The sequence below is a fragment of the Zea mays genome, chromosome 6 (genome assembly GCF_902167145.1).
Source record: "Zea mays cultivar B73 chromosome 6, Zm-B73-REFERENCE-NAM-5.0, whole genome shotgun sequence".
NCBI classification, from domain to species: Eukaryota; Viridiplantae; Streptophyta; class Magnoliopsida; order Poales; family Poaceae; genus Zea; species Zea mays.
Genome location: NC_050101.1, coordinates 178,720,571 through 178,748,223, shown reverse-complemented (window position 1 = coordinate 178,748,223; position 27,653 = coordinate 178,720,571). Strand labels below are relative to the sequence as shown.

General features: G+C 47.9%; 1 protein-coding gene across 3 annotated transcripts; it reads left to right on the top strand.

Moving 5' to 3' along the window:
* The first annotated feature begins 123 nt into the window (after positions 1-123).
* Positions 124-24,896, top strand: LOC103630794 (TATA-binding protein-associated factor BTAF1). 3 transcript variants are annotated; one of them, XM_035960257.1, is made up of 30 exons: positions 131-403; positions 544-751; positions 835-1,018; positions 1,309-1,403; positions 7,503-7,723; positions 7,817-7,874; positions 8,877-8,955; positions 9,731-10,077; positions 10,479-10,587; positions 10,673-11,249; positions 11,339-11,471; positions 11,568-11,636; positions 12,074-12,285; positions 12,600-12,840; positions 13,010-13,183; positions 13,291-13,716; positions 13,797-14,234; positions 14,387-14,506; positions 14,587-15,075; positions 15,253-15,791; positions 16,021-16,510; positions 16,734-16,802; positions 22,708-22,812; positions 22,883-23,101; positions 23,326-23,580; positions 23,698-23,747; positions 23,890-23,999; positions 24,072-24,154; positions 24,228-24,440; positions 24,522-24,896. In XM_035960257.1, exons 3-30 carry the CDS (start codon positions 970-972, stop codon positions 24,660-24,662), a joined length of 6,111 nt encoding a protein of 2,036 aa, XP_035816150.1. In that variant the 5' UTR covers positions 131-403; positions 544-751; positions 835-969; the 3' UTR covers positions 24,663-24,896. The 3 variants fall into 3 exon arrangements, with proteins under 3 accessions (XP_008650082.1, XP_035816150.1, XP_020395263.1); XM_020539674.1 differs by having other exon boundaries at positions 240-403; positions 544-602; XM_008651860.3 differs by lacking the exon at positions 544-751 and having other exon boundaries at positions 124-403.
* The last annotated feature ends 2,757 nt before the right edge of the window (positions 24,897-27,653 follow it).

The following is a 27,653-nucleotide window of genomic DNA, read 5'->3' as shown; positions in this document are numbered from 1 at the left end:
AGCCCTTTATTTTAGAGGCCCAAATCTATACTGGGTAGCCCAGTTCCACCCACCCGATCGTTCTGGGGAGAAGAAAGCTCCAAGCGAAAAAGTCTATATAATAAGTGGAGCGGGGCACCTAGGCGGGCAGGCCACGACCACACCAGCAGCCAGGTGCCCGGTGCCGACTCGACCCGACCACCACCCAGGCCAGCCAGAAGCCCGTCCCGACCCGGCCGGGCGCGCGCGTGCGTGCGTTCGGGCGCGCGCGTTCCTGCGCGGATTGGGCTCGGCCTCCGCTCGTCGCCTTCCGGCCCCACGCGCCCCTCCCCGCGAGGGCTCGCCCCTCCGCCCCCAGTCCGCCTCCCGCGATCCCCTTCTCCCGCCGCTCGTCGCCCGCCTCTTTCCTCCCCGCTCCCCGCAGGTTCGTCTCCCGCCTGCCACCCTGTCCCCTCTCCCTCGTTCACGGCTCCCGCGGGACGCCGGCGGTTCCCCTGCGCCGCTCCGCTGGTTTGATTTGTCGCTGTAGATTTGAAATCCGATTCGAATTTTTTTGTGCCGCAGCGGACCGTTTCGATTTCGATTCCGATGCTCCGAAGACGTGCCTCGAGCCTCGTGGCGCTGTAGGATCTCATGCCCGAATTATTCAGTTACCTTCCAGCTCTATACACCTCCTCCGCCTAGCCCGCCTGCCCCGTGCATGTCGGTTCCGTCCGCTTACCACCTGTTGACGGGAGGGATTTATCCGTTTCGTTATCGCGCGCCATGCTACGTTACGTGTTCTGTTGGCCACTCCACTCTTCTGCGGTTGCAGCGAGCTTAATGTTTTGCCTCTCTTTATCTGTTCTTCTGCAGAGCTGGTGTGCACTTCTATTACATTACATGCATGTGGAGTAATTTACCTACGGCAGATTGCTGACTAAAGGCGCTGAAGTAAACCTTCCCTCAGTATACTTCCTCGGATGTCACGTCTGCCCCTCTGCGTCATTTATGGCTCAGAACTCGTCCCGTCTTCACCGCCTCCTCACATTACTAGACAGTATCCTTTCAATCTCTTGCCCTCCCTCTGTAGAGAGAATCTATTTAATAGCACATGTGTTTGTTTTTTAAATATGGTTCATAACTGTTATTACAGCTCCTGGTATGTAGTTATGTGCTGTGTCCTGTGCTTCTCTAGAGTGCAACTGGTCTGCACCTTTGCCTGGTGAAAATATACAACTAACGATGCTAAAATATGCCCACTCAAATACTCTATCTATAAGTTGCTCAGATGACCATCTTGGGGTGTTGGATTATCTATCCCTGCAAGGTTTCTTTAACATTACCCAGCTGGTTCGACACAAGCAACGAGGTTTGCGGCTGCACGCCAAATTGGAGAAATCGCCAAGTCCCACCCCCAGGAGCTGAATTCGTTGCTAAAAAAGGTAAATTGGTGGCATGAGCATGACTACTGCTAGTTTTTTTTTCAGCTCTTCAAACATGGAACCTTTGTGCTTGCTTCATATGTTTCACCTCATAAGATCCAATGTACTGGAATACCCAACTACTTTAGCAGCTTAAACTCACATCTGTAAGGTAGGACAATATGTGCCAAACAGTTTTCTTCTCCTGCACTCCTGGTAAAAAATGCAATTGTGTATATGTTGACAGATTAAATAGCAAAGAGAGCTTTGTCTTTATGATTCATCTATTTTCTGTTCAAGTGTCGACATCTATTGTTTAAAGAGTATTAAGCAGAACTCAATTTATACCACTGTTTTGTTTCGCCTTTGTTCCCTTCATGTTATTTATTACAAAATTATCCCAAAATGCTGAACATGCACGAACAACATTTACACAAATCACCATAAACTAGGTGAGAATACAATTGCAATAAACACACTCTTACCTGCCCCTTGCCAAACTCAGGGGACAGTGCATCTTGGTGCTGGCTTAGGTGTCGATCAAGAGATACCATGCTCTGGTGCTATTCCCCATGTAATGGAATGATATTGTCAAAGTAAATACATCTCAAAAGGGCTGAATATCCATTGTGTACTTTTGCACCAAGCACCCAGTACTGTATGAGAAGACAGTTGCATAAGCACACTTTTAACATTGTTGACACAAGGTGTTCTCTGTCAAGGACCTTGAATCCCTGGCTCGCCGGACCTCGGCTACGTAGCTCGTAGCCGTCGGCCGTCTTCTCCGGTTGGGGTTATGCCCCCCTAACCGCAGGCTTAAAGAAGCTGGAGGTAGGAGAAGAGTAAATTCTTTATTGATTTGAACTGTGCCGCATACATGCCTATATATGGCCGGCGGCCCATTACAAATGGAGCAAGTCTCCTTGATTGATAGATTGCTACTTTCCTAATCTTAGCCTGATTGCTTCTTTCCTAATCTTAGCCACTTGCTATCTGTGGCTGATTTGATTGCTTCTTTCCTATCTGTGGCTGATTTGATTGCTTCTTTCCTAATCCTAGCCACTTGCTATCTGTGGCTGATTAGCATGCGCTGCTGTGGCTGCGCGCTTGGCTGCTCGCCGGACATCACGCGCGCGCCTGTGCCTAGTGAACGTTTTACCGTACATGACATCTCTCCCGGCCTCGAAAGCCAGCTCGTCCTCGAGCTGGAACTGCGGAAAGCTGGCCGTGAAGTCGTCAAGCTCCTCCCAAGTTGCTGCCGTCGCTGGTTCACCTTGCCACTGGACCAGGACTTGTTTAATGCCGCGAGCTAGGCGGCCAGCCAAGACACGTGCAGGTGCAGACACTGCGGCGCCGTTGAGCGTGGCTGGCAGCACCGGAGGTTCGGAAGGTGGCGCCCCCACAAACTTCCTGAGGACCCCCACGTGGAAGACGTCGTGGAGTCTGGCGCCGGCCGGGAGCTGTAGGCGGACTGCCACGTCGTTGATGACTTCCTTGACACGGTAGGGTCCGACATAGCGCGGCTTGAGCTTGCCTGCGGCCGAGCGTGGCAGTGACGCGGACGGCCGCTGCCGTAAGCGAAGAAGGGCCCAGTCGCCCACCTGGTAGACGACTCTCCTGTGGTGCTGATCGTAGGCGCGGCGCTGGGACTCTTGAGCCTGGTGGAGACGGAAGCGGACGTCGTCGAGGAAGGCAGCGCGCTCCTCCATCTCTTGCGCCACCGCGGGAACGCGCGCATCGCCCGGCTCATAGGACCGGATGGTCGGCGGGTCGCGGCCGTACACCACCCGGAATGGCGTGTCGCGGAGTGAGGACTGGAAGGCAGTGTTGTAGGTGTACTCCGCCCACGGAAGCCACCTGAGCCACTGTCGAGGGCGGTCGCCGGTGAAGCAGCGAAGGTACATGGCGATGACGCGGTTGGCTGCCTCCGACTGGCCGTCTGTCTGGGGGTGGAAGGCGGAGGACATGAAGAGCTTGGTGCCCGTGAGCTCCATCAGTTCGGTCCAGAAGGCCGAAGTGAACACGGCGTCGCGGTCCGAGACGATGGACTGCGGAACGCCGTGTAGCCGCACCACTTCGGCGAAGAACGCCTGCGCCACTGATTCCGCCGTGTATGGGTGCGCCAGCGGAATGAAATGGCAATACTTGCTGAAGCGGTCGACGACGGTGAGGATGACCGTCTTGCCTTGGGCGCTGGGCAGCGCCTCGATGAAATCGATGCCGATGTCCGTCCACACCGCCGAGGGGATTGGCAATGGCTGTAGAAGGCCGGCCGGCCGCAAGTGATCAGACTTGTATTTTTGGCACGTGCCGCACGCCTTGACGAAATCCTGCACAACACGACGCATGTTTGGAAAATGGAAGTCGCGCTTTAGCCGGTGTAGTGTGCGTAGGACGCCTTCGTGGCCATCGTCGTGGGTGGCAGCCACTATTTCCTGCAGAAGAGGGGACGACGCCGGGATGTAGAGGCGCCCATGCGTGGCAACCATCCCGCCCATGATGGACCACGGCGTCGTACGTGTACCCGCGCGAATTTCCTCACAGATGGCGACGAGGGCCGGGTCCGTAGCTTGTGCTTGGCGCAGCCGTGCGATGAAGTCGAAGCGGGGTGCGGATATGGCCATCAGCGCGCCCTCCTCGGTGTCCTTTCTGGACAGGGCGTCGGCGACGGTGTTCGTGGCGCCCGAGCGGTACTCCACCTCGAAGTCGAAGCCCAGGAGCTTCCCCACCCAATGGTGTTGAGGGATGGTGGCCAGACGCTGGTCGAGGAGGTACTTGAGACTGAAATGGTCAGTCTTGACGGTGAAGTGCCGGCCCCACAAGTATGGCCGCCAATGGCGAACGGCCTGGACCAAGCCGATGAGTTCGCGCTCATAGGCGGCGAGGGCGCGATGACGGGGGGCGATTGGCCGGCTGAAGAACGCAACCGGGTGTCCCTCCTGGACAAGTACCCCGCCGAACCCTGTGGAGGAGGCGTCGCACTCCACCACGAACGGCTTGCTGAAGTCCGGCATGGCGAGCACCGGGGCGGAGGTCACGGCTGCCTTGAGCGCCGCGAACGCTGCCATAGCCGCGTCGTCCCATACGAAACCATCCTTCTTGAGGAGGGCCGTCAACGGGGCAGCCACGGTGCCGTAGTTGTGGACGAAGCGGCGATAGTACCCGGCGAGGCCGAGGAAGCCGCGAACTGCCCGGACCGAGCGAGGTGGCGGCCAGTCGCGGATGGCAGCCACCTTGGCCGGATCCATCGCCACCCCGGCTGCCGAGATGATGTGGCCGAGGTAGGAGACGGCCGGCGCGCCGAAAGAGCACTTCGAGCGCTTGACGAAGAGCTGGTGGCGCTGCAGCTCGTCGAGAACCGCACGGAGATGGCGGAGGTGATCGGCCCAGGTCTTGCTGTATATTAGAATGTCGTCAAAAAATACCAGGACGAAACGGCGGAGGAACGGTCGGAGCACGTCGTTCATCAACGCCTGGAATGTAGCGGGGGCGTTGCAGAGCCCGAATGCCATCACGAGGAACTCGTACAATCCATCGTGCGTGCGGAAGGCGGTCTTGTGCACATCCTCCGGCCGCATCCGCACTTGGTGGTAGCCGGACCGAAGGTCGAGCTTGGTGAAGAATTTGGCGCCGTGGAGCTCGTCGAGCAGCTCCTCTACCACCGGGATTGGAAACGCGTCTTTGATGGTAAGTGCGTTCAGGGCTCTGTAGTCGACGCAGAAACGCCAGGAGCCATCGGGCTTCTTGACCAAGAGGACCGGGGACGAAAACGGGGAGTCGCTGCGGCGCACGATCCCTTGCTCGATCATCGCGGTGCACTGACGCTCCAGCTCGTCCTTGTGGGCAGCCGGGTAGCGGTACGGACGGACTGCCACCGGCGGCGCGTCGGGCTTGAGGAGGATACGATGGTCGTGGGCGCGCTTGGGAGGCAAGCCCGAAGGGGCGGCGAAGAGCCCCCCAAACGAGTCCAGGAGAGCCTCCATCAGCGCATCCCCCCCCGTCATGGTGCGCACCGCCGGTTGCGCTGCGCGTGGGGTGCCCGTCCAGGAGACCGAGCGCCCTGGGCGCTGGAACGTCATGCGGCGGGTGGCGAGGTCCCAAACGATCGGCCCCAGGGCCCCTAGCCAGCACGTGCCGAGGACGACGTCGTACCCGGCCAACGGCATGACGAAGAGATCGGCCGGGTATGGTTCGCCCGCGACGAGGAGCGGCGCGTTGCGCAGGACGCCGGCACAGGAGATCCGCTCGCCGTTGGCCACCATGGCCGTGAGGCGTGGACGGCGCTGGATGGGGAGGCCCGACTGGTGTGCTGCCGTCGCGGAGATGAAGTTGTGTGTGCTGCCCGAGTCGAGCAGCGCCACCAGGGAGGCCGGACCGAGGGTGACCGCGATCTGCATGGTTTCAGCCGGCGCAACCCCGGCTACCGCTTGTAGGGAGAAGAGCGGGGCGTTGGGCTCGGCCGCGCCCGTGTCCGCGTCGTCCCCGGTGTCATCGATCTCCACCCCATCCACAAAAAAGAGACGTCTGCAAAAACGATTGTGGCCCCGAGAATACTTCTCGTTGCAGTTAAAACATAAGCCTTGCCGACGACGATCCGCCATCTCCTCGGGTGACAGGCGGCGAGGGCCCTCGCCTCGTGCTTGTGCTGCACCTATCGGCGGCGCTGGCAGGGCCAAGTGAGGTAGCGGCGCCGGCAGCGTCGGAGCGGCTGGTCGTGGAGGGGGCGCCGGCAGAAGACCGCGCGCTGCCGGCCTTGTCGCCACCTGGATGCGAGCGATCTCCAGCTGTTCCACCTCCCGCGCCAGGCTCATCGCGGCGCTGAGAGTGTCGGGGTGGAGGATCCGCACCGAGTGGCTGAGCGGCGGCAGCAACCCTCCCGTGTAGAGCTGGACGCGCTGCGCCTCCTCCATGGGCCCGGCGTGGGGTAGGAGCTCCTGGAAACGGTTGGAGTACTCTTCGACCGAGCCCGTGCGGCGGCACTCGGTGAGCTCGAAGAAAGGCGCGGACCTGCTGTTCGGCCCGAAGCGCAGGTTGAGCTGCTCCTTGAACCGGCGCCATGACGGGGTGCCGTCATCTTCTTGCAGCTGAATGTACCAGTGTTGCGCGATGCCCTCGAGATGGTATGAAGCCATCCACACTTGCTCCTCCGGCGAAGAACGATGTTGGCGAAAGTAAGACTCACACTTGTTGATGAAGAGGAGAGGATCGGTCTTGCCATCAAACCGAGGGAAGTCCCATTTCTGGAACTTAGGCGGGCAGTCGGTGTCGCGAGGGCGGTCATGCAGGGCGCCGCCGGAGGACGACGACGCGGACTTCTCCTTCAGGCCGGAGATGTCGGCCTGCATCTCCTGCATCATCTTCACGACGTCGGCGAGTGTGTACTCAGACATGGCGCTGGAGGCAGGGGGACGGGTGGGTGATGGTGGTGGTGTGTGGCCGGTGGTGGTTTCGGTGGACTGTGACGTGCTGGACGAAGATCGCCGGACTCGTGATACCAAGCTGTCAAGGACCTTGAATCCCTGGCTCGCCGGACCTCGGCTACGTAGCTCGTAGCCGTCGGCCGTCTTCTCCGGTTGGGGTTATGCCCCCCTAACCGCAGGCTTAAAGAAGCTGGAGGTAGGAGAAGAGTAAATTCTTTATTGATTTGAACTGTGCCGCATACATGCCTATATATGGCCGGCGGCCCATTACAAATGGAGCAAGTCTCCTTGATTGATAGATTGCTACTTTCCTAATCTTAGCCTGATTGCTTCTTTCCTAATCTTAGCCACTTGCTATCTGTGGCTGATTTGATTGCTTCTTTCCTATCTGTGGCTGATTTGATTGCTTCTTTCCTAATCCTAGCCACTTGCTATCTGTGGCTGATTAGCATGCGCTGCTGTGGCTGCGCGCTCGGCTGCTCGCCGGACATCACGCGCGCGCCTGTGCCTAGTGAACGTTTTACCGTACATGACATTCTCATCCTAGGATAAGTTAATATTGCTTGCTCTTATATATCTAGCTATAACTATCCTGCCAAGTGGTATCTTTTGTAAATACTCTGCCAGATGATCCGCGACCGTTTTTTTATGTGTTACACACATTAGTTGGCTGAATTTCATGTTATTATCTTAATTGTAGGTTTCTCAATATATTCGTAGTAAAAATTGGGACACGAGGGTTGCGGCAGCCCATGCGATTGGTGCCATAGCAGAGAATGTCAAACACACATCATTGAAGGACTTGTATGCTTCCGTGCAAGCAGAAAAACATGCTTCCGGTTTCTCTGATGGAAGTGATGATGCTGGCTCAGCATTGCCACGGACTGATAGTGCAGCAACATCTGATCTTGCTTTTGGAAGGTTTGGCTGGATTTAACTTAAAATGTTTACCATTTACCAGTTTCCACCCCCCTCATGCCCTGTAACGCTGTTTTGTTTCTATCTTACTTACAGCTTTGACATAGGCAGGGTATTGGAATTTGGATCTCCTCTATTGGCATCAGGTGGACAGGTGTATTGTTTGTGCCAACATTTTTCAGCTTCAATATTTAATGAGCACATTGAGCAGTTTTGATTTTCTTTTGGGACCATACTGTTTTTAAGATCTATGATTCAAGATTTCATTATGGGTGGCAAATGTACCCCTTAATTCATTCTTACCTGTGTACCAACACTTTCCTTTATTCATGCTCACCCCATCCCAATTAAATGTGAATTCAAGTTTAATAAAGGAAAAAATACAGACCCAGTGCTAGCGGCTCCCACATGAGTGAGGTTTGGGGAAGGAATAACCGATGCCAGCCTTACCCCTTCATTTTACAGAGAGGTTGCGTCGAACCCAAGACCTTTTGGCTCAGTGGAAAGGCTTTTCACTATTGCGTCAGGCCCATCCTTCTGAAACCAAATTTAAATGATGAAATATATTTAATCTCTTTCCCAGCTTCCTCATTGGTTTGTACAGTTATTTACTGTTATTTTTAGCGTGAAAAAATGTTTGGGTGATGGATAAATGTGGCAACATGACCTGCAACTCATCATAATAAGAAAGAATCATTTCTAATATTTCGCGAAAGGGCCTCTAGCTGAGTTGGTTAGGTGGTTTGAATAGCACTCCTCACGTCCTGGGTTCGACTCCCCGTGGGAGCGAATTTTCAGGCTGTGGTAAAAAAAAATCCCCTCGTCTGTCCAACGCCAAAGCACAGATCTAAGGCCCGACCCTAGTCGCGGGGCAGGGGTTCCGGGGGTTTTCTCGACCTGTATGAGAAGGTCTTCTTAATATAATACCGTGGGGGCGGTCTTACCCTCGAAGGTCGAGTTTTTTTCCTAATATTTCGAGTGGAGTTACACACATGAGCAGCTCTAATATCCTCACTTGGTCTGTATCTACATGCATTTATTAAGGTTTCCTGTAAGGGTAAAACTGGTTGGTCCGTTTTAAATCTCATCTGTTTCAGTTTTTTCTGTTACTGCAATATATGATATTGGTAACATTTTGGTTGTGTTTGACTGCTAGGAATACGACATTGCTGATAGTGGCAAGAATCCAGCAGAGCGTCTAGCTCGCCAAAAGAAAAATCTCCGGCGTCGTTTAGGTTAGTTTTTCTTTATATTAGCGAGGGAAAGGTCAATTTCAATATTTTGAGCATGTTTCATATTTAAGTTTTTTCAGAATCTCAGACTTTACTTACATGTTGTTTTAAAAATTGGCTAGTTTTTTTGTCAATTAATAGTGGTCTGTATTAATAGTCTCTTCTCTTCTCTACTCTAGCCAACAGAACACACATATCTTTATGTTTTATATTCTATACTTAAGCATAATTGGAAACCATTCTTACCCCAGTACCGCTGTTAAAGAGAAGGCTGGCGTAGCTATAAGCCTATAACACCTTCAGAAGGGGTATAAAGTGGCAAAACGTATTTAACTGTACCTAGGTTTTATTGGTTCTATTGAAAAGAAAAATCTAGAGGAGCTCCTATTCTATGATGTGCAGGGAGTACATTGCATTCATGTCTGAATGTACATATTAGGTGTTGCTAAAAGTCCAGCAGCTGAAGTTCAATTCAGCACCTTCACCACGGCTCAGATATATTTGATTTTCTCTGAGACTGGAGGTATGCCTGGGGTTTAAAAAGATTGAAATACTGTTTAAGAAGTGGTAGTAGATGCCTACTTTCCTAGTTTCCCTTTAAATCTTGTAGTAGCAATACTATAGTCGAATGAAGTACCCCCATGGCTCCACCCTCATTGGATTGTTGATGTGATGTTTCCATCTCGTCTTGATGATGTGAATACAAGGACTGACATCTTTGCACATATACATTATTAGTGTTCTGGAATGTTTACACTTTTTTTTTGTTCTAGTGCAGGACTGGATTTATGTGAGCAGTTTATGGATGTTAATGACGTTATCAAAGACGAGGATCTTCTTGCCCAAAAAAATTATTGGGGTTCACATGTACAGAATAATGGATTCCATTCATTTAATTCAGGTCATAATATTCAGCAGTTGGTTTCTACCATGGTCCCCAGGTATCCCAAGCATTCTAATTTTCGCTCTAGACGATTAAGTGCCAGGGAGTTAAATATGCTGAAGCGTAAAGCAAAGAGTAATGCAAAAGATCATACAAAGGCTGTATCTGAGGATGATGAGGTTACACTGAAAGGATCTGTGCCCTCCAATGGAGCTTCTTCTGAACAAGCTGGTGCACAAAATGTATGATTGGCTAGTCATGTCATTTTGTTTCTTTATATCTTGCAAATCTGCTCACGTGTTTGTTTGAATAGGATCTACAATCATGAAATAAGACAATTTAATGTTGCAAAAGATTCCTGATTATTCTTAAGGCTCGCTGCAGATATTATCTGCTCAACTCTTGAAAGTTTCTGTGTAGCTATATATTTAGAAAAATTAAACCCTCTACTTTTTATTTTCTCTTTATACAATTGCTAGCACGACTGGTATATGGCAATGTGCTACTGCATGTGTGGATGGGTGTGCTGACACTCACGCCAGTATGTTGACTTGTGGCTGCTGTTTTGTTTGAGAATTCATATTACCCCCACCAAAGCATTGTTTGATCGTTTATTTAGTCATTTCCATTACCATTTTTTCAGGGTGTATTTGATACAGCTGTCGAAGAAGACAATCTGGAGTACAATGAGAACGGAAGATGGCCTTTTCAACAATTTGTGGATCAGCTTATTCATGATATGTTTGATCCTAGTAAGCTCACCTAATCCCTGAATATGCCTTGCATCTTACTGTCTTTTGCTGTCTTGCTCACAATTGTTTTACTTATGCATTTTAGTTTGGGAAGTTCGCCATGGCACCATTATGGCTTTAAGGGAAATTTTGACACATCATGGTGCTTGTGCTGGAGTATATTTTCCTGATCTGAGCTTGCCTTCCTCTGACTTGGATGGTAAAACCAACTTTGACTCCCTTAAAAGGGAACATGGTATCGATCTAAACGAAGATGTCCATTTGGAACACCTTGAACCAGCATTAAAGAAGCATAAGAAAGAGCCAAAATGTGCTGAAAGTATGATGGATTGTGATAAGGAGTTGGTTGACAGTGATTATCTAAAAACGGAAGGAGATCTGAGCAATGTGCCTGATGTATTAACTGCCGAACCAAATTCTACTCATGTAAAAGTTGAGCCTGAGTTCTGTGTTGATGATTCAGCTGACCCCTCTAAAGGCGTTTCGACATGTAAATCACAGAAAAAACTCAACTCCATATCACATCTGAGTTCTCATATTCTTGCTCCAGAAAGTTCAAAATTCATGAAACTGATGAAACTAGCCAAATACTCATATATGAAGAATTGGGAATTTCTTCAGGATTGTGCAATCCGCTTCCTTTGTGTGCTTTCACTGGACCGGTATGCTTGTATGGGCTTTCAGATATATGATTAATACATTATCATCTTTGTTATTAGTCTTATATATTCCTATATTATTCTGTTTTTAGCTTTGGTGATTATGTATCCGATCAAGTTGTCGCCCCAGTTCGTGAAACTTGTGCTCAAGCTCTTGGTGCTGTGCTGAAGTACATGCACCCTTCTTTAGTATGTCATACATTCAAAATCTTGCTGCAGATGCAGGTGTGTTTTTGCAGTCATTTATCTCGTTGTCTCAGACTTTTAAACACCACATTCAAATTCATCATTACCATCTCTCTCTTTTCTTTGTTCTTGCAGCACAGACAAGAGTGGGAAGTTCGTCATGGGAGCCTTCTTGGCATTAAATACTTAGTTGCTGTTCGCCAGGTAATTGCTAATCAAGATTCAATGAATGTGTGATCTAATTTAATGACCTAAGTCTGTTAACCATGTTACATAATTTCAGAGTGGCATTTGTAGTTGGGCTTATTGCCAGCTAAAATATTTCACGAAGTCATAACCTTTTGTCTACTCCCTCTGTTTTTTACATGTTGTATTAAGTTTATCCTAAGTAAACATTTCTATCTTTGTCCATCAACCTTTTTTTTAAATGTATAGGTTAACAACATTAGAGTATTAGATTTATTTTTTTAGATTGACTATATGAGAAATACTTGCATAATGTATAATTCACATTGTTGTGAAACTTGATGGTCAGAGTTAGGAATGTCTGACTTAGGACAAACCTAATATAAAAAACAGAGGGAGTGCTGCTGAACAAAATTGACCTTTGGCTGATGCAACAGTATTTCTTTCATGAACAGGAAATGCTTAAAGATTTGCTTGACTATATCATTCATGCTTGTAAAGCTGGTCTGGAGGACCCTGATGATGATGTCCGAGCAGTGGCTGCAGAAGCCCTGATTCCAGCTGCCGACTCTTTAGTTAGGCTAAATGACCAAATTTTGCATCCAATTGTGGTGTTGCTTTGGGATATACTGCTTGACCTTGACGATTTAAGCCCATCTACAAGCAGGTATACTTAAATCCTATTTCTTTTATCTGGCAAATCTATATGTTTGAATAATGTGGGCAGGTTCAGCCACTTGGCCCTTTTTATTTTCAGTTTTTTTCCTCTTCCATGGGATGGGATTGTTCTGTACTTGTTTGTTGTCATTTTCTTACTTTGAAGTGGACCCTATTCATGTCGCTGATTACCATTAGTATTGTTGCAGCTATGGCACTCTTGTGCACCTGTTTGTTGGCATTTTTTCCTTCTTAAGTGGACTCTATTCATGTTACTGGAAAAACTTTTGTTATCTCATCTCCTAGTTTCTTTTTCATTTTCAGTGTAATGAACTTGTTAGCAGAAATATATTCTCAACCAGAGATGGTCCCAAAGATGCTTGGCACAGCAGCTTCAGGGGAAAAGGGAGAATTTGATCTAAACGAAGCAACTCAGATTGCTGAGCAAGAAGACGAACTAACATCTATTGAAAACCCTTACGGTCTAGCTACACTGACACCCCGGCTGTGGCCCTTTATGAGACATAGTATTACTTCTGTTCGGCGTTCCGCCATACGAACACTGGTATGCAGTATCAGACATTTTGTAACCTTATAAATTAACCAAATTATCACCAAGCAATAAAAGGTTGCAGTTGTGCTGTTGTCATGAGTATTGTGCTCACTACAGTCTTTTTGTATCTCTTATTAGGCTTACCTAATTAACTCTGGAATTTCTTTGTTTTTCCTTTTAGGAGAAGCTTCTTGAGGTTGGCAACACTAGGAGTTCTGCTGGAACAACCCCATCTAAACTCTGGCCAACATCAATATTAGGTGATGCACTGCAGGTTGTATTTCAGAACCTACTTTTGGAGTCAAATGATGATATTCTTCAGTCTTCTGAAAGGGCTTGGAAACTTCTACTTCAGGTTATTGATGTTCTGGACATGCTTGTATTTATTAAATGCATATGAGCTTAACAATCTAGTCTAGCATACAGTGACATTAACAAACAAAAATGTCTCAACTATTGCAGTGCCCTGAGAAGGACCTTGAATATGCTGCAAGGTTATATTTTAGTAATTGGGTACAACTTGCTACCACTCCATTTGGCTCAGCATTGGATTCTACAAAAATGTTTTTACCAGTTGCCCTTCCACGAGGAAATCGTTCGAGAGCTGCTGCAAAGATTAGATCTGCTAGGCTAGAACATGAGTACACAACAATGATCTCGTTTGGTTCTACAGGGGAAAGTATTTCACATGAAAAGCATTCGGACGTTCCCTCTATTTTTTCGAATATAATTGTTGGCTCTGATCCTGACAAATCTGTTACTCATACACGGGTTCTTACGTCAATGGCCCTTGGGCTTTTTGCCTCTAAGTTGCCCGTAAGCTCATGGCAAGTGGTTTTAAGTCCACTAGCAAATCACCTCATGTCTCTCTCAGGAGTCCAGAGACAAGTATGAGATGGCTCAATCATGTATAGTATATTTATGCGTTCAATTATGTGTGATATAAACTTATGTTTTCATTGTTCCAGGTGGCTTCAATGATCATCGTTTCTTGGTTCAAAGATCTGAGAGGCAGAGATCCTGTATCAGTGGGTACATTGCTAGCTTTTCTATCTTCCTTGAAAGAGTGGCTGGTGGACTTATTGACTTGCTCTGATCCAGCATTACCCACAAAAGGTTCTGTGCTTCCATATTCTGAACTTTCAAGGACATACACGAAGATGCGCAATGAAGCCAATAATTTGCTCCACTTAATCGATTCATGTGCTGCTTTCAAAGATTATAGTAGCAGCTTAAACCTTAACACTGACGTGCTGACTGTTGATGATGCTATCAACTTTGCATCAAAGCTTTTGTTACCATCTGAATCTGATATTCCTTCAGAAACTGAGAACATTTTCTTGAATAACATAGAATCAGCAAAACAAGGCCTATTGTCTACATCAGGTTACTTGAAATGTGTTCAGGTATGTGGGACATTCAAATTATTGTGTTTTCAGATTTGTATCTTTTGAAAAATGCTAGTGTTGCATATTACTTTACTTACCATGATGTTTATAATTTCTTTACCAACTTGTTAGCAATGCATTAATCTTTGTTATTTGATGTTATTATGCAGAATAATTTGCATGTGACAGTCTGTTCTTTGGTGGCTTCTGCTGTAGTTTGGATGTCATGTTTGCCCAGCAAGTTGAACCCTGTTATTTTACCTTTAATGGCTGCCATTAAAAGAGAACAGGTAAATATTTTTGTTTTTCTTGTGATCATATTATATTTTATTCATTAACCTTTATTCTCACATGATTCTGTATCATCCAGGAGGAAGTACTTCAAGATAAAGCTGCTGATGCACTTGCTGAGCTTATATTTAGCTGCATTGGCCGCAAGCCTGGCCCCAATGACAAGCTAACCAAGAATCTCTGCACTCTAACATGCACTGATGCTAGTGAGACACCTCAAGCTGCAATAATCAACTCAATGCAGGTTATTGAGGACCAGAATTTGCTATCGATTGGAAAGCGTTTTAGCAGTCATAGATCCAGGGGCCATACAACGTCTGGTGGCGATGAAAGGTCAAAAATGGAGGGTTTTATAAGCCGGCGTGGATCAGAGTTGGCTTTCAAGCATCTCTGTGTGAAATTTGGACCTTCATTGTTTGAAAACCTTCCCAAGTTATGGGATTGCCTTACTGAGTTTCTTAGACCTGTAAAAACAGAAGATGGTATTCCGGAAGATGATGCAAGTATTGCACAGCTGGGCAGATCGTATGAGGATAAGGACCCACAGTCACTCATTAATAATATCCAGGTTTGTTCCATTTGTAGCTTGGGTGCTTTGTATAAAGCTTCTATTTTGTCTAGGCTTGTATCACTTGTTAATGTCAATCCAACATGCTACATCAGTTTGTATCTTTACCATCCCTTTACTGCTAGTGCTGGTAAGCTTAGTTTCTTACATTTTCAATGCCTTCGCTGGTTTTTGCAGGTCGTTCGTTCCATTTCACCTCACTTGGCTGAGCCCTTAAGGCCTCAACTGCTAAATCTCCTTCCCTCTATTCTTGGGTGTGTTCGTCATCCTCATGTGGCTGTTAGACTAGCTGCTGCAAGATGCATCACATCTATGGCAAAGTCATTGACCGATGATGTGATGGTACTGGTGATAGAAAATGTCATCCCAATGTTGTCCGATTTATCTTCTGTCTGTGCAAGACAAGGAGCTGGGATTCTGTTAAGCCTTCTTGTTCAGGGTTTGGCTGTGGAGTTGGTTCCTTATGCTCCTTTCCTTGTCGTTCCTCTTCTGAAGTGTATGAGTGACCCAGATGGTTCTGTTAGGCAGACTGTGACTCACAGTTTTGCTGCTCTTGTTCCTTTGCTGCCATTATCAAGGGGTGCTTCTTTACCATGTGGACTAAGTGAACGCTTATCTAGCAGTGCTGAAGATGTGCAATTTCTGGAACAGCTCCTTGACAATACCCAAATTGATGATTTCAAGCTTAATATTGATCTTAATGTTGAACTACGAAGGTCCATCTCTTGCATAAAAGTTTTTTTTTTTTACCATAGCATGGATTTATGATACTATTTTTCGATCTTGGAATAGTAGTGTGTCAATACCATAATTCATGTAAAGAGCACCATTATGATGATTTAAGTAGTTAGTTTGTTTCATATGTTGTAATATACTGTGATGCATATTGCGATTCCATAATCTCTCTATCAATGCTTATTTAATATTGATTTTGTGTTATTGCAGGTATCAGCAAGAAGGGATCAACTGGCTTGCATTCCTCCGTCGGTTTAAGTTACATGGAATTTTATGTGATGACATGGGGCTCGGTAAGACGCTCCAAGCATCTGCTATTGTAGCAAGTGACATTGCAGAAGCACGTGCACGGAATGATGAAAAAATTCTGACATCTTTGATTATCTGCCCTTCTACATTAGTGGCCCACTGGGAATATGAAATAGAGAAGTACATAGACAGCTCTATCTTGAAACCTCTTCAGTACGTTGGTTCTTCTCAGGACAGAGTGACACTCCGTAGTCAGTTTGATAAGGTTAATGTTATCATAACATCATATGATATTATACGGAAGGATATTGATTTTCTTGGAAATATCACTTGGAACTATTGTGTTCTGGATGAAGGGCATATAATAAAAAACTCAAGGTCTAAAATAACGTTTGCTGTGAAACAGCTGAAAGCGCAACACCGTCTTATCTTGAGTGGCACACCTATTCAGGTAAACTTCAGCTTCAACTGAAACTCTTGTTGATATGTGCTCCCACCATTTCATTCCTCTTTACATTATTGACTTTACATAAACTATCCCTATCTTAATTGAAAGGCAGATCTCCTGCCATTGCGCTTCAAAAAAAAATTATTGACTTTGTTCTTTATGTATATGACCTTCTATTATTACTCTGTCTTGACTTTGACACATTACATTGGAATTGGAATTGCAGAATAATGTGTTGGAGTTATGGTCTTTATTTGACTTCCTTATGCCTGGGTTTCTTGGAACAGAAAAACAAGTAAGTTGTTTTTGAAAGTTGCTCTATATTGTTAGACTGTGTGTGTGTGTTTTATGGGGCCTAGAGCCCAACCCATTAGGCCTAGTTTGCTTACTTTTGGATTTGGGTGGTTTGAAGGGATTGGAGAGTGTTTAAATCCACAATAGATCAAAATCGCCCTCAATACACCTCAATCCACTTTAATCCCCCTCATTCCAAGAGTATCCAAACTAAACCTTAGGGGTAACATATGTAATACTAATGCTGCAGCCCATGAATGTTAGAGTTTCATTCCTAACATATATGAAACTCAAAAAGGTACACAATTCTTACCGTTCGCTAGTACCTTACAAAAACTTAGTTTTAGGCATCATTTTTGTTGGATAGAATGAAACCCTAATCCTAATTGGGTATGAGGTTTATTGATATATAGTGGTAGTATATAGGTTGGGTCAAGCCTATTACAATAGAGATAAGCACACAATCATCTAACATCCCTTCGCAGTCACAACTCTATCCTGTACACATGTTGAGACTAGATCGAAACTCCGAAAACACCGTGGATGGGAGGCCCTTGGTGAAGATGTCGGCGAACTACAAAGTGGCAGAGACACGGAGGACACAAACATCGCCACCGCCGACACGCTCACGAATAAAGTTAAGGTCGATCTCCTTGTGCTTACACACGGTATTGTTGGAGAGGTAGACCGCACTGATGTTGTCGCAGTAGACGAGTGTGGCACGCGCGAGGGGGCTATGAAGCTCCTGGAGCAACCGACGAAGCCAGGACGCCTTGGCCACACCGTTGGTCACAGCGCGATACTCGTCCTCAGCGTTAGAGCAGGAGATGACGAAATGTCGATTTGAGGACCAGGAGACGGGGTTAGTCCCTAAGAACACAACGTAGCCAGACATGGACTGACGCGTGAGTTCAATCAACATCGGTGTAGACAACCAACTCAGAAGTTAGAGAGGGCAGAAGGAGGAAGCCGTAGTCGAGGGTGCTGCGTAGGTAGCAAAGAACCCGCTTGGCAGTGGTAAGGTGCCTCCCCCTGGGTGTGCATGTAAAGGCACACTTGCTGGACGACGTAGGCGATGTCAAGTCGGGTGAAGGTAAGGTACCAGAGAGCCCTAGCAAGGCTCCGGTAGGTCGTCACGTCGCCGACCAGGGCGCTGCCGTCATCAGAGACCTTCGCCTGTCTGTCAACAACCGTGTAGCAGGGATTGCAGTCGGACATGTCAGCCCACGCTAGAATGTTGATGGCGTACTGGAGCTGGTGAAGGAAGAGGCCTTGGGGGCGACGCTCCACAATGACCTTGAGGAAGGTGGAGAGGGTCGAGGTCCTTCATTGTGAACTTGCGCTGCAGGGTGGTGATTGTGCGCTGGAGGAGGGCGACACTGGACGCCATGAGCACAATTTCGTCGACGCAGCGGAGGTTGATGCTGTTGTCGCTGTGCCAAAGGATGAACAAGGAGGTCTTCGACTTGGCCTCAACGAAGCTGAGGGAGACCAAATAGGAGGTGAAGCGACTGTACCAGGCCCATGACGCCTGTTTGAGGCCATACAAAGAGCGGTTAAGCTTACACCATACTCAGGCGAGTGGAGTCGATGAAGCCATGAGGTTGGCTGTAGCACACCGTCTTGATCAAAGTGTCGTGAAGGCATTCTTGACGTGGACTGCCTAGTCCCGGGAGAGGGCAAGGGAGAGGATGGCCCAAACGGTGGCGGACTTGACGATAAAAGCTGAAGGTCTTGACGTAGTCCACTTCGGGCGTTGAGTGAATCTTTGAAGGACCTAATGAGCCTTGTATCGATCCAGGGAGTCGTTGGCCTTGAGCTTATGACGGAAGATCCACTTGCTGGTGACCACGTTGTTGGCTGGGGGACATGACAACAAATCCCATGTGTGGTTGGCCAACAGGGCCGCATAATCCATAGCGCGGTGCCAGTCGGCATCGGCGAGCACGATCTGAACGGAGGGGACAAGTGAAGGAGCCGGAGTAGCAGCGGTTGTGAGCACCAGCCGATCAACTAGTCGGAGAACACCGACCGATCGATGGGTGACCATCAGGTGAACGTGGCGTGGTTCGCGGTGGATATCGATCGATGGTGCACAGGTGGCTTGGTACCGGAGTGGGTCGGGGACGGGCGGCTCGACGGAGGAGATCGGTGGATCAGGCCGCACACGCCGCTGGTAGATGTGGGCGAGATTGGTGAAGTGAGCCGGTGGGGTTGCGCATGGCGCGGTTCGAGGCAACAGGGCCACGATGGGCGGGTCGAAGGTGACGGGGTCGTGCAGGGCGTGGTGGTCGCTGGGACCGGTGGTAAAGAGGTGGGACGTCGACATGATCGACCTCAAGGAGAGAGTCAAGGTCGGGAGGATCCAACAAGGGGCATAGTGATGCGGTGGGTGCGAAGATCGAGATACCACTGGTACCCCTTGTGATAAAAGGAGTCCTCGAGGAAAAGGCAGCGAGTGGATCGAAGCGCAAGTTTGTGGGGAGCGTTGGCGAAGGTGTTAGGATAGCAAGCACAACCAAAGACACGAAAGTGTGTATAGGAAGGGGAGGTGCCGAAGAGGGCGAAGAAGGGAGTGGGATGACTGACCACCTTGGAGGGGAGGCAGTTTAGGAGGTAGGTGGCAGCGTGGAGTCCCTTAGCCCAATAACGAGCATGAAGGGAGGCCTAAAATAGGAGGGCGCGAATGAGGTTGGTGATGATGCGAATCATGCGTTCGGTCTTGTCGTTCTGAAGGGAGGTGTAAGGACACGACAACCACAGCTGTCCGCCACGCGGGAGAAAGAAGGCACGAGACATGGAGTTATCAATCTCTCGCACGTTGTCACATTGCACACCTGGATGGTGCAACCGAACTGAGTCAACACTCATGCGAAGAAGTGTTATAGGGTGGTGAAGGTGTCAGACGACGGAGGGGAAAAGTCCACAAGTAGTGAGAGAAGTCATCCAGGATGATCAGATAGTACTGGTAATAGAAAATGTTCGGTATTGGCGATGTCCAAAGGTTATAGCGAACGAGGGCAAAGGGGTGAGCGGTGCGAGACATGGAAGAGGGGAAGGGTAAGCGAGTGTGGCGCCCAAGCTGGCAAGCGAGGCAGCGTTTGCCACTAGGGCAGGGGATGGCGGAGGTGCTCGAGAGTGAAGAGGACTTCGTGACTGGGGTGCCAAGTGGAGGCAGAGGCAACGACAATGAAGGAGTAGGGTGGGGCAACATGAGAGGAGGTAGGAGGGGTGGGAAAGCGAATAAAATATAAGGGGCCAGAGCTATCGCATCAGGCGACCACGACATCAGTGGTAAGATGTCTTATGGTGAGCCCTCAGGGATCGAACTCCATAGAATAGTGGTTGTCAGTGGTGAAGCGATGAATGGAGAGAAGATTCTGTATGATGTTGGGGGCAACAAGGATGTTGTTGAGGTACAAAGGATCAGGGAAAACCGTGTCGCTTACTGAGGTGACAGGCAGACTCGACCCATTACCGACAATGATGGAAGAAGGGAAGGTGGGGCTACGAGGATGGGGTAAAGAAACAGTACTGGGTCAGGAGTGGTGTGGTACGAGACGCCGGAGTCAGCAACCCATACTACATGCGAGGAGTGGGCTTGTGATGACATGGGGAACAAGAGAGCCAGGGGAGGCACCCCCATAGAGCTATCGAGAGGGGCACTAGGGTCTCCAGTGGCGAGCATGTTGACGACAAGCATGGGTGGTGGAGACCGCAGGGCCTCGAACGTCATGGAGTCAATCTCGGCACTGCGGAACACAAACGACCCAGTAGCACGGAGGCCCTCTCGAGGATGGATGGATGTCGGGAGGGTGGTAGAGCTCAACGCAGTCACGGAGAATAGAGTTCATGACCTGATCAAAGGCCACGAACGTGCCCCAAAGAAGTTGGCTGTCGTGAAGGGAGGCGCGTGCACGGTAGGGAGGCACGTGAACTATGGCATGGCGAAGGGCGAGTGTCAAGGGAGCAAACACGAGAGCAGACAAGTCGCTGTCAGGGAGGTGCCCTGCGCGCTTGTCGGGGGTGGGGTCGCCGGTACGAGGGTGGGAAGAGGCCATCACCGGGGAGTGGAGCCGCGCTAGGGGAACGATGCCGAGAGCGGGGAGGGCCGAGTCGGCGTGGAGAGGATGCGAGCAGGGAGGGGCGCCAGAGGAGACACATCAATGGAGGTTGTGTCGGCGCGCTGCTGGGGTAGGGGGGGACGTTGGAGAGGCTAGCTGCGTTGACGGACGGGGCGTCTGCGCTATGGATGGAGGGGAGGAGCGCGCCACCTGGAATGCTGTCCATGCTGGTGGGGCCCGACAGGGGCTACAGTGGAGCCCATGGCAACAGGGGTAGGAGCAGTGGTGCCCATGGAGGCACAGGGGAAGAGGGAGGCGCGCGCGGCCATGACGGTCGCAGGAAGTGCGCAACGCGCGCACGGGTAGGCCAACAATGTGGGGGTGAAGGATGGGCTGCGCCTCCGCACCGGGGCTGGGGAGGAGAGGGTGCGTGTGTAGCGCCGCAACGACGGTGGTGTTCCTCTCGGCGACCTTCTTGGTTGCGGCCATGGAAGGGACAACCGACAACGTGGAAGATGTTCCCGGCGGCTGGGGCTACACGAGGCCGTGTTAGGCGCCGTTGGGGAGGAAGGCACCGAGGGCCCGAGGCTGAGGCGGTCGCCGACGTTGGGGGCTGCAGCTCCCGCCGATGGGTAGGAGAGAGCATCCATCGGGGAGAGGAGAATGTCGGGCGCAGTGGCAGCGCCGACGACAGTAGATTCAGCCACAACAGCGCTGACGTCAGTAGATTGAAGCGTAGCAGCGCTGATGGGGGCGCACGGCTAGAGCGTCACCGGGGAGGGGGTGGTCGCATGTCGTGGGCGGCGGTATGGAGGCTGGCGGGGAGGAAGAAGTCGGCGTCGACGACAAGGGGGGCATGTGTCCGCGTCGAGGACAATGAAGGAAGTCGGCGACTGGGGTTGGCACGTCGGTGGAGGGAAGCGTCGGGGAGGGCCGCGTCGTTGGGAGGGAGGCCGACGTGGAGGAAGAAGTCGGCAACAAGGGGGCATGCGTCCGCGTCGGTGGCAGTGAAGGAAGCCGACGACTGGGGTTGGGCGTGCGTGCCCTCCTGGGGGAGGGCCGCGCCGCTGGGAGGGAGGCCTGCAGTGGGGGGGAGAATCTAGGGGTAAGGGAGGAGGGAGAAAGATTGGCTTGATACCAATGTTGGATAGAACGAAACCCTAATCCTAATTGGGTAGGGGTTGTATTGATATATAGTGGCAGTACATATGTTAGGCCAAGCTCATTACAGTAGAGATAAGCACATAGTCATCTAACAATTTTACTAGTATAGCTTCTTAGTTAGCCGTTTTGTCTGGGAATGCTAATTTGTTCTCTAATCTGGATTTTTGCACTAGAGATCAATCCAGTTTTTTTTTTATAACAGATGTTTGTTATGTTAATCTACGTTTACATAAGACTATTTAAATGAAGTGTAAATAAACAAACTGAATTGTGTTTACTCCGCGAAAGATTTCATAGCCTAGTGGTTATGACTCTTGAGTAGACTCCCCGTGGAAATTAATTTCAAGGCTGTTTAAAAACATCCCTCACTAGCAACCCATAAAACTATGGTAATGGTGGCAGTCGGCGTGTGTGAGCGGTGGTCTATGTGAGTGGTGCGGTCTTATCTAGGGGTATTGACGGGACTCTATCTGGTGGCTGTAGCCGGCAGTCTAGGTTATGGTGTAAGATCTGCAACTGTCAGGGTTTGGGGTGTCTCGGTCCTTTTGAAAACGGATGTTTCTTTTAAACTATACCGTTGGGGCAGTCTTTGTCCTGCTGAGTACATGTTCTCTTTGAATCTACCTGAGTCTGTTCTTGTATGAAATATACTGTACTGAAGCCCGTTGTCCTTTACAGTTCCAAGCTGCATATGGAAAACCCTTGCTAGCTGCCAAAGATTCTAAATGTTCAGCAAAGGATGCTGAAGCTGGTATTCTTGCAATGGAGGCACTGCATAAGCAGGTATTTATTATTTATAATTGTATTACAAATGACCTTTTGTAGATAAATAAATTTGAACATGCTGTACCAGGTCATGCCGTTTCTACTGAGAAGAACAAAGGATGAAGTTTTATCTGATCTTCCAGAGAAGATAATCCAGGATAGATATTGTGATCTCAGTCTATTGCAGCTCAAACTTTATGACAAATTTTCCAGCTCCAATGCAAAAGACGAGATTTCAACTATAGTAAAAGCAAATGAACTGGAGGAATCTGCACCTCAACCAAAGGCAACTCGGCATGTGTTTCAGGTGCTGCAGTTGAATCTCATCCTTGTTATTCATTTAGGCCTTGTTCATTTATTTCAATTCCATGTGGATTGAGTGGGATTGGGGTGCATTTTGACTTGTTATGGATTTAAAACGACTCAATCCCACCCAATTCACATGGTTTAACATCAAAACGAACAAGCCCTTACATTTTTTTTTTGTTTTAATGGGATTGCTTTCTAACTAAATTTGCATTTTTAATGCAGGCATTGCAGTACCTATTAAAACTATGCAGCCATCCCTTGCTTGTAACTGGGGAGAACCCCCCAAATCATCTTGTGGATCTTCTGAATGAAATAGGTCTGGGATCTGGCAGTGAGCTTCATGAGCTTCACCACTCACCTAAGCTTGTTGCTCTTCAAGAAATACTTCAAGAATGTGGTATAGGGTCAGAAATATCTAGTCCTGATGCTTCTACAGCTGTTGGGCAACACAGAGTTTTGATTTTTGCTCAGCATAAGGTATGAAAACCTATCGAAATTTGAGATGGTTATTTTGTCATTCCAAGGCCTTTCGTTCTGTCATCCTTTCAAGTGGGGAAAAAATCTTGTCTCACGGTCCAACTTTCTTTCCTTCAGGCTTTTCTTGACATCATAGAGAAGGACCTGTTTCAATCTCATATGAGAAGGTGAGTTATATGACATTTTATTTCTTGTGCTGGGTCCATGTGTTGATCTTGCTGTATGGTATGGGCTTCTGCTGCATTCCTTTGGTTGTAGTGATTATTCTTTGAGCAAATCATCTAATTAAGAAAACTTGATGTTTTGCAGTGTCACATATTTGCGGCTGGATGGCTCTGTTGATCCAGAGAAGAGATTTGAAATCGTTAAAGCATTCAATTCAGACCCAACCATTGATGTACTTCTGCTAACAACCCATGGTATGTTTAGGAAGCTGTGGAATTGTTCATTGATATGTTGGGAAAGCTTGGTCTGATTCTTTCTTTTTGCAGTCGGTGGGCTTGGCTTGAACTTGACATCTGCCGACACATTGGTGTTCGTGGAACATGATTGGAACCCAATGAAGGACCTTCAGGTAAGTTTTGTGTTTCTTTGTATTTTTCATGAGGATTTTTCGTTTAGTCATCATAGCCTTGTCTGTCTTGTAGGCTATGGACAGAGCACATCGATTGGGTCAAAGGAAAGTGGTGAATGTTCACCGTCTCATCATGCGTGGCACCCTTGAGGAGAAGGTGATGTCTCTCCAGAGGTTCAAGGTGTCAGTCGCCAATGCTGTCATCAATGCTGAGAACTCGAGCTTGAAGACCATGAACACTGACCAGCTGCTTGATCTGTTCACATCAACCCCTGCTTCAAGAAAAGTAAGGCAGTTCGTTTGTTTGTTCTTTGCTTTCGTGGGAAATGTTTTGTTTTTCTGATCCATTCTCTGGCCCGTGTATCAGGCAAGCGACGAGCAGAGTAAGAGGAAATCTGGTGGCAAAGGCTTGAAGTCCATTCTTAATGGTCTGGATGAGCTTTGGGATCAGTCGCAGTATGCCGATGAGTATGATCTGAACCAGTTCCTGGCGAAGCTGAACGGCTGAGCCACCACCGGCTGGCTCGTGTACAGTGTATAAAGCAATTTGGGGCAGGTTAATTTTGTTGTTGCTGTTGTTTGATAGAGGAAGGAAAAGATTAGATGCTAACAGATATAGGTGGTGGTTGGGGTTACGATCTCAATTTTTTTGGTTTCCATCTTCCTCAATTTTTGTTTTGAGGAGTTGTATATACTCTGCTCACCTATAATCAAAGCTGCAGCTCTTATCAGAATTTCCCTTGATTGGTCATGGTGACTGTTCCATGTACTTTGTTCTGCCGCGGCCGTAGCTATATGGACTGCTGCAGCTGCAATTCATAGAAACAAAATACTTCATAGAAACAAAATATTGTAGAAGCCGCATTTGGATTAAAGACGCGGCAAGTCGCAGCGAACCTGGAAAGGTGAATGCTGATATGCTTGCACACTTTCTAGACCTATCGCTTGTTCAAACCATCTCAACCGATGTTGAATAAGTTTTTCTTCAATTAGTGTTCTAGTTGATGTTTCTTACTCGATCCAATCTTGTGTGCCCACATATCCAACGCAATATATGCATCTCTGCGACAGTTGTTGGATACACTGTCTCTTAGTAGACCAACATTCAACCCCATATAACATAGCAGGCCTAATCGTCGTCCTATAGAACTTGCCTTTCAACTTCTGTGACACTCTCTTGTCACATAGTACTCTCGGTGCTTGACGCCATTTCATCCATCCCTCCTTGGATCCTATAGCTAACATCTTCATCAATATCACAATATCTCTGTAGCATTAATCCCAAATAACGGAAGGTGTCCTTTGGTACTACCAGCCTACCAAACTTACAACTCAATCCTCACTAATTGTAGTACCAGTCATATTTCATATACTCGGTTTTGGTCTTGCTAATTCTAAATCCTTTTGACTCTAGGGTTCGATGATATAACTCTAGCTTTCTATTTACTCTTTCCCGGCTTTTATCTACTAGAACTACATCGTCAGCGAAAAACATGAATCCTTACACCGCTCCATGACCTGTCTCATTAAGAAAATTGCTTCCATGGTTGACCTTCCAGGCATGAATCCAAATTGATTCATGGTGGTATGCGTCATTCCTCTCAGGCGATACTCAATAACTCTCTCCCATAGCTTCATAGAGTGGCTCGTGAGCTTAATCCCTCGATAGTTGGTACAACTTTGAATATCTCTAACACCCCGTTTGGATCACTGGAATTGAATTCCATTCTAATAATAGTAATTTAGGCATATATCAATTAAGCTAATTCACTTTTATACAAAATATATTTGCATACTATTATTAGCAAGATGTCCTAGATATTTATGTGCTACATTTTTATTATAGAGGAGTAGAACGAAGAGTGTCATGTAAGTTACAGATTAGAAACAAATTCTAATCATGCATAAAATCATTTCCTATCCTCCACCCTATGAATTTGAGATAACCTTATATCTGAACTTTGGAAAGTGGTGGAATGCCAAATTCCAAACTAAATAAGTTACTTTATTGAGTGAATTCCAATTCCTTTAAAATGAAGGGATCCAAACGCCCCGTAAGACATTTTCACACCATCAATTGTTCTTGAAGATTGGTACTAATGTACTCCACTCATCAGGCATCTTGTTTAATCGAAAAATATGGTTGAACAACTTGGTGAGCCAAACGATAGCAATATCCCTAAGGCATTTTCACACCTCTATTGGGATACCATCCGGTCCCATCGCCTTGCCCCCTTTCATCCTCTTTAAAGCTTCTTTGACCTCTGGCTCTTGGATCCTGCGTACAAAGCATCTATTTAAATCAACAAAGGAGTCATCCAATTGGGTGTCCATAGTCTCATTCTCACCATTGAAAATATTGTCAAAATACCTCTGCCACCTCTGTTTGATGTCTTGTCCTTTCACTAAGAGTTGATCCATCTCATCCTTAATGCATTTAACTTGGTTGAGGTCACTCGTCTTCCTTTCCCGAATCCTAGCCAGTTTATAGACATCCTTCTGCCCTTCCTTTGTACTTAGTCTTCGGTAAAGATCATCATAGGCTGGACCCTTTGCCTGACTCACAGCTCGCTTTGCAGTTTTCTTTGCCACCTTATACCTCTATATGTTGACCACGCTCTTGTCATGGAACAAGCTCCTGTAACATTATTTCTTCTCTTTTATTGCCTTTTGAATGTCCTCGGTCCACCACCAAGTATCTTTAGGTTCACCTATGCTCCCTTTGGTCACTCCAAACACCTCTGACACCACCTTCCTAATACAAGCTGCCATCTTCACCCACATGTTGTTTGCATCTTATTCTTCAGACCAAGCGCCCTCCACAAGATTATGTTGGGGCACCACACTCTCTCCAGGTATCACCTTACAATCCAAACATGGTTGTTTATCTTCTCTCCTTGTGAGAACGAAGTTTATCTGGCTTGAACGATGGCCACTGCTAAAAGTCACCAAATGAGAATCTCTTTCTAAAGAAAGTGTTGGATATCACAAGGTTGTAGGCTACAACAAAGTCCAAAATATCCTCTCCTTGATTCCTACTACCATACCCGAAATCTCCATGAGCCAGCTCATAGCATGCATTTGTTGAACCTACATGACCACTGAGATCTCCTACGAAAAGCTTCTCATTGGTGGGTACTACTATGACCATGCCATCTAAGTCTTCCCAAAACTTCCTCTTCTCGATCTCACTAAGACTAACCTGAGGGGCATATGCACATATAATGTTCAAGACTACATCTCCCAAAACTAGTTTGACTAGGATAATCCTATCTCCCTGCCTTTTGACATCCACCACTCCATCCTTGAGGCTCTTATCAATCATGATACCTACTCATTTTTGTTTGCCATTGTTCCTGAGTACCAAAGCTTGAAACCACTGTTTTCTACCTCCTTCGCTTTTTGCCCCTTCCATTTTGTCTCCTGGACACATAAGATATTAACATGCCTCCTGCTCGCTGCATCGACTAACTCTCTTAGCTTACTTGTAAGGGACCCT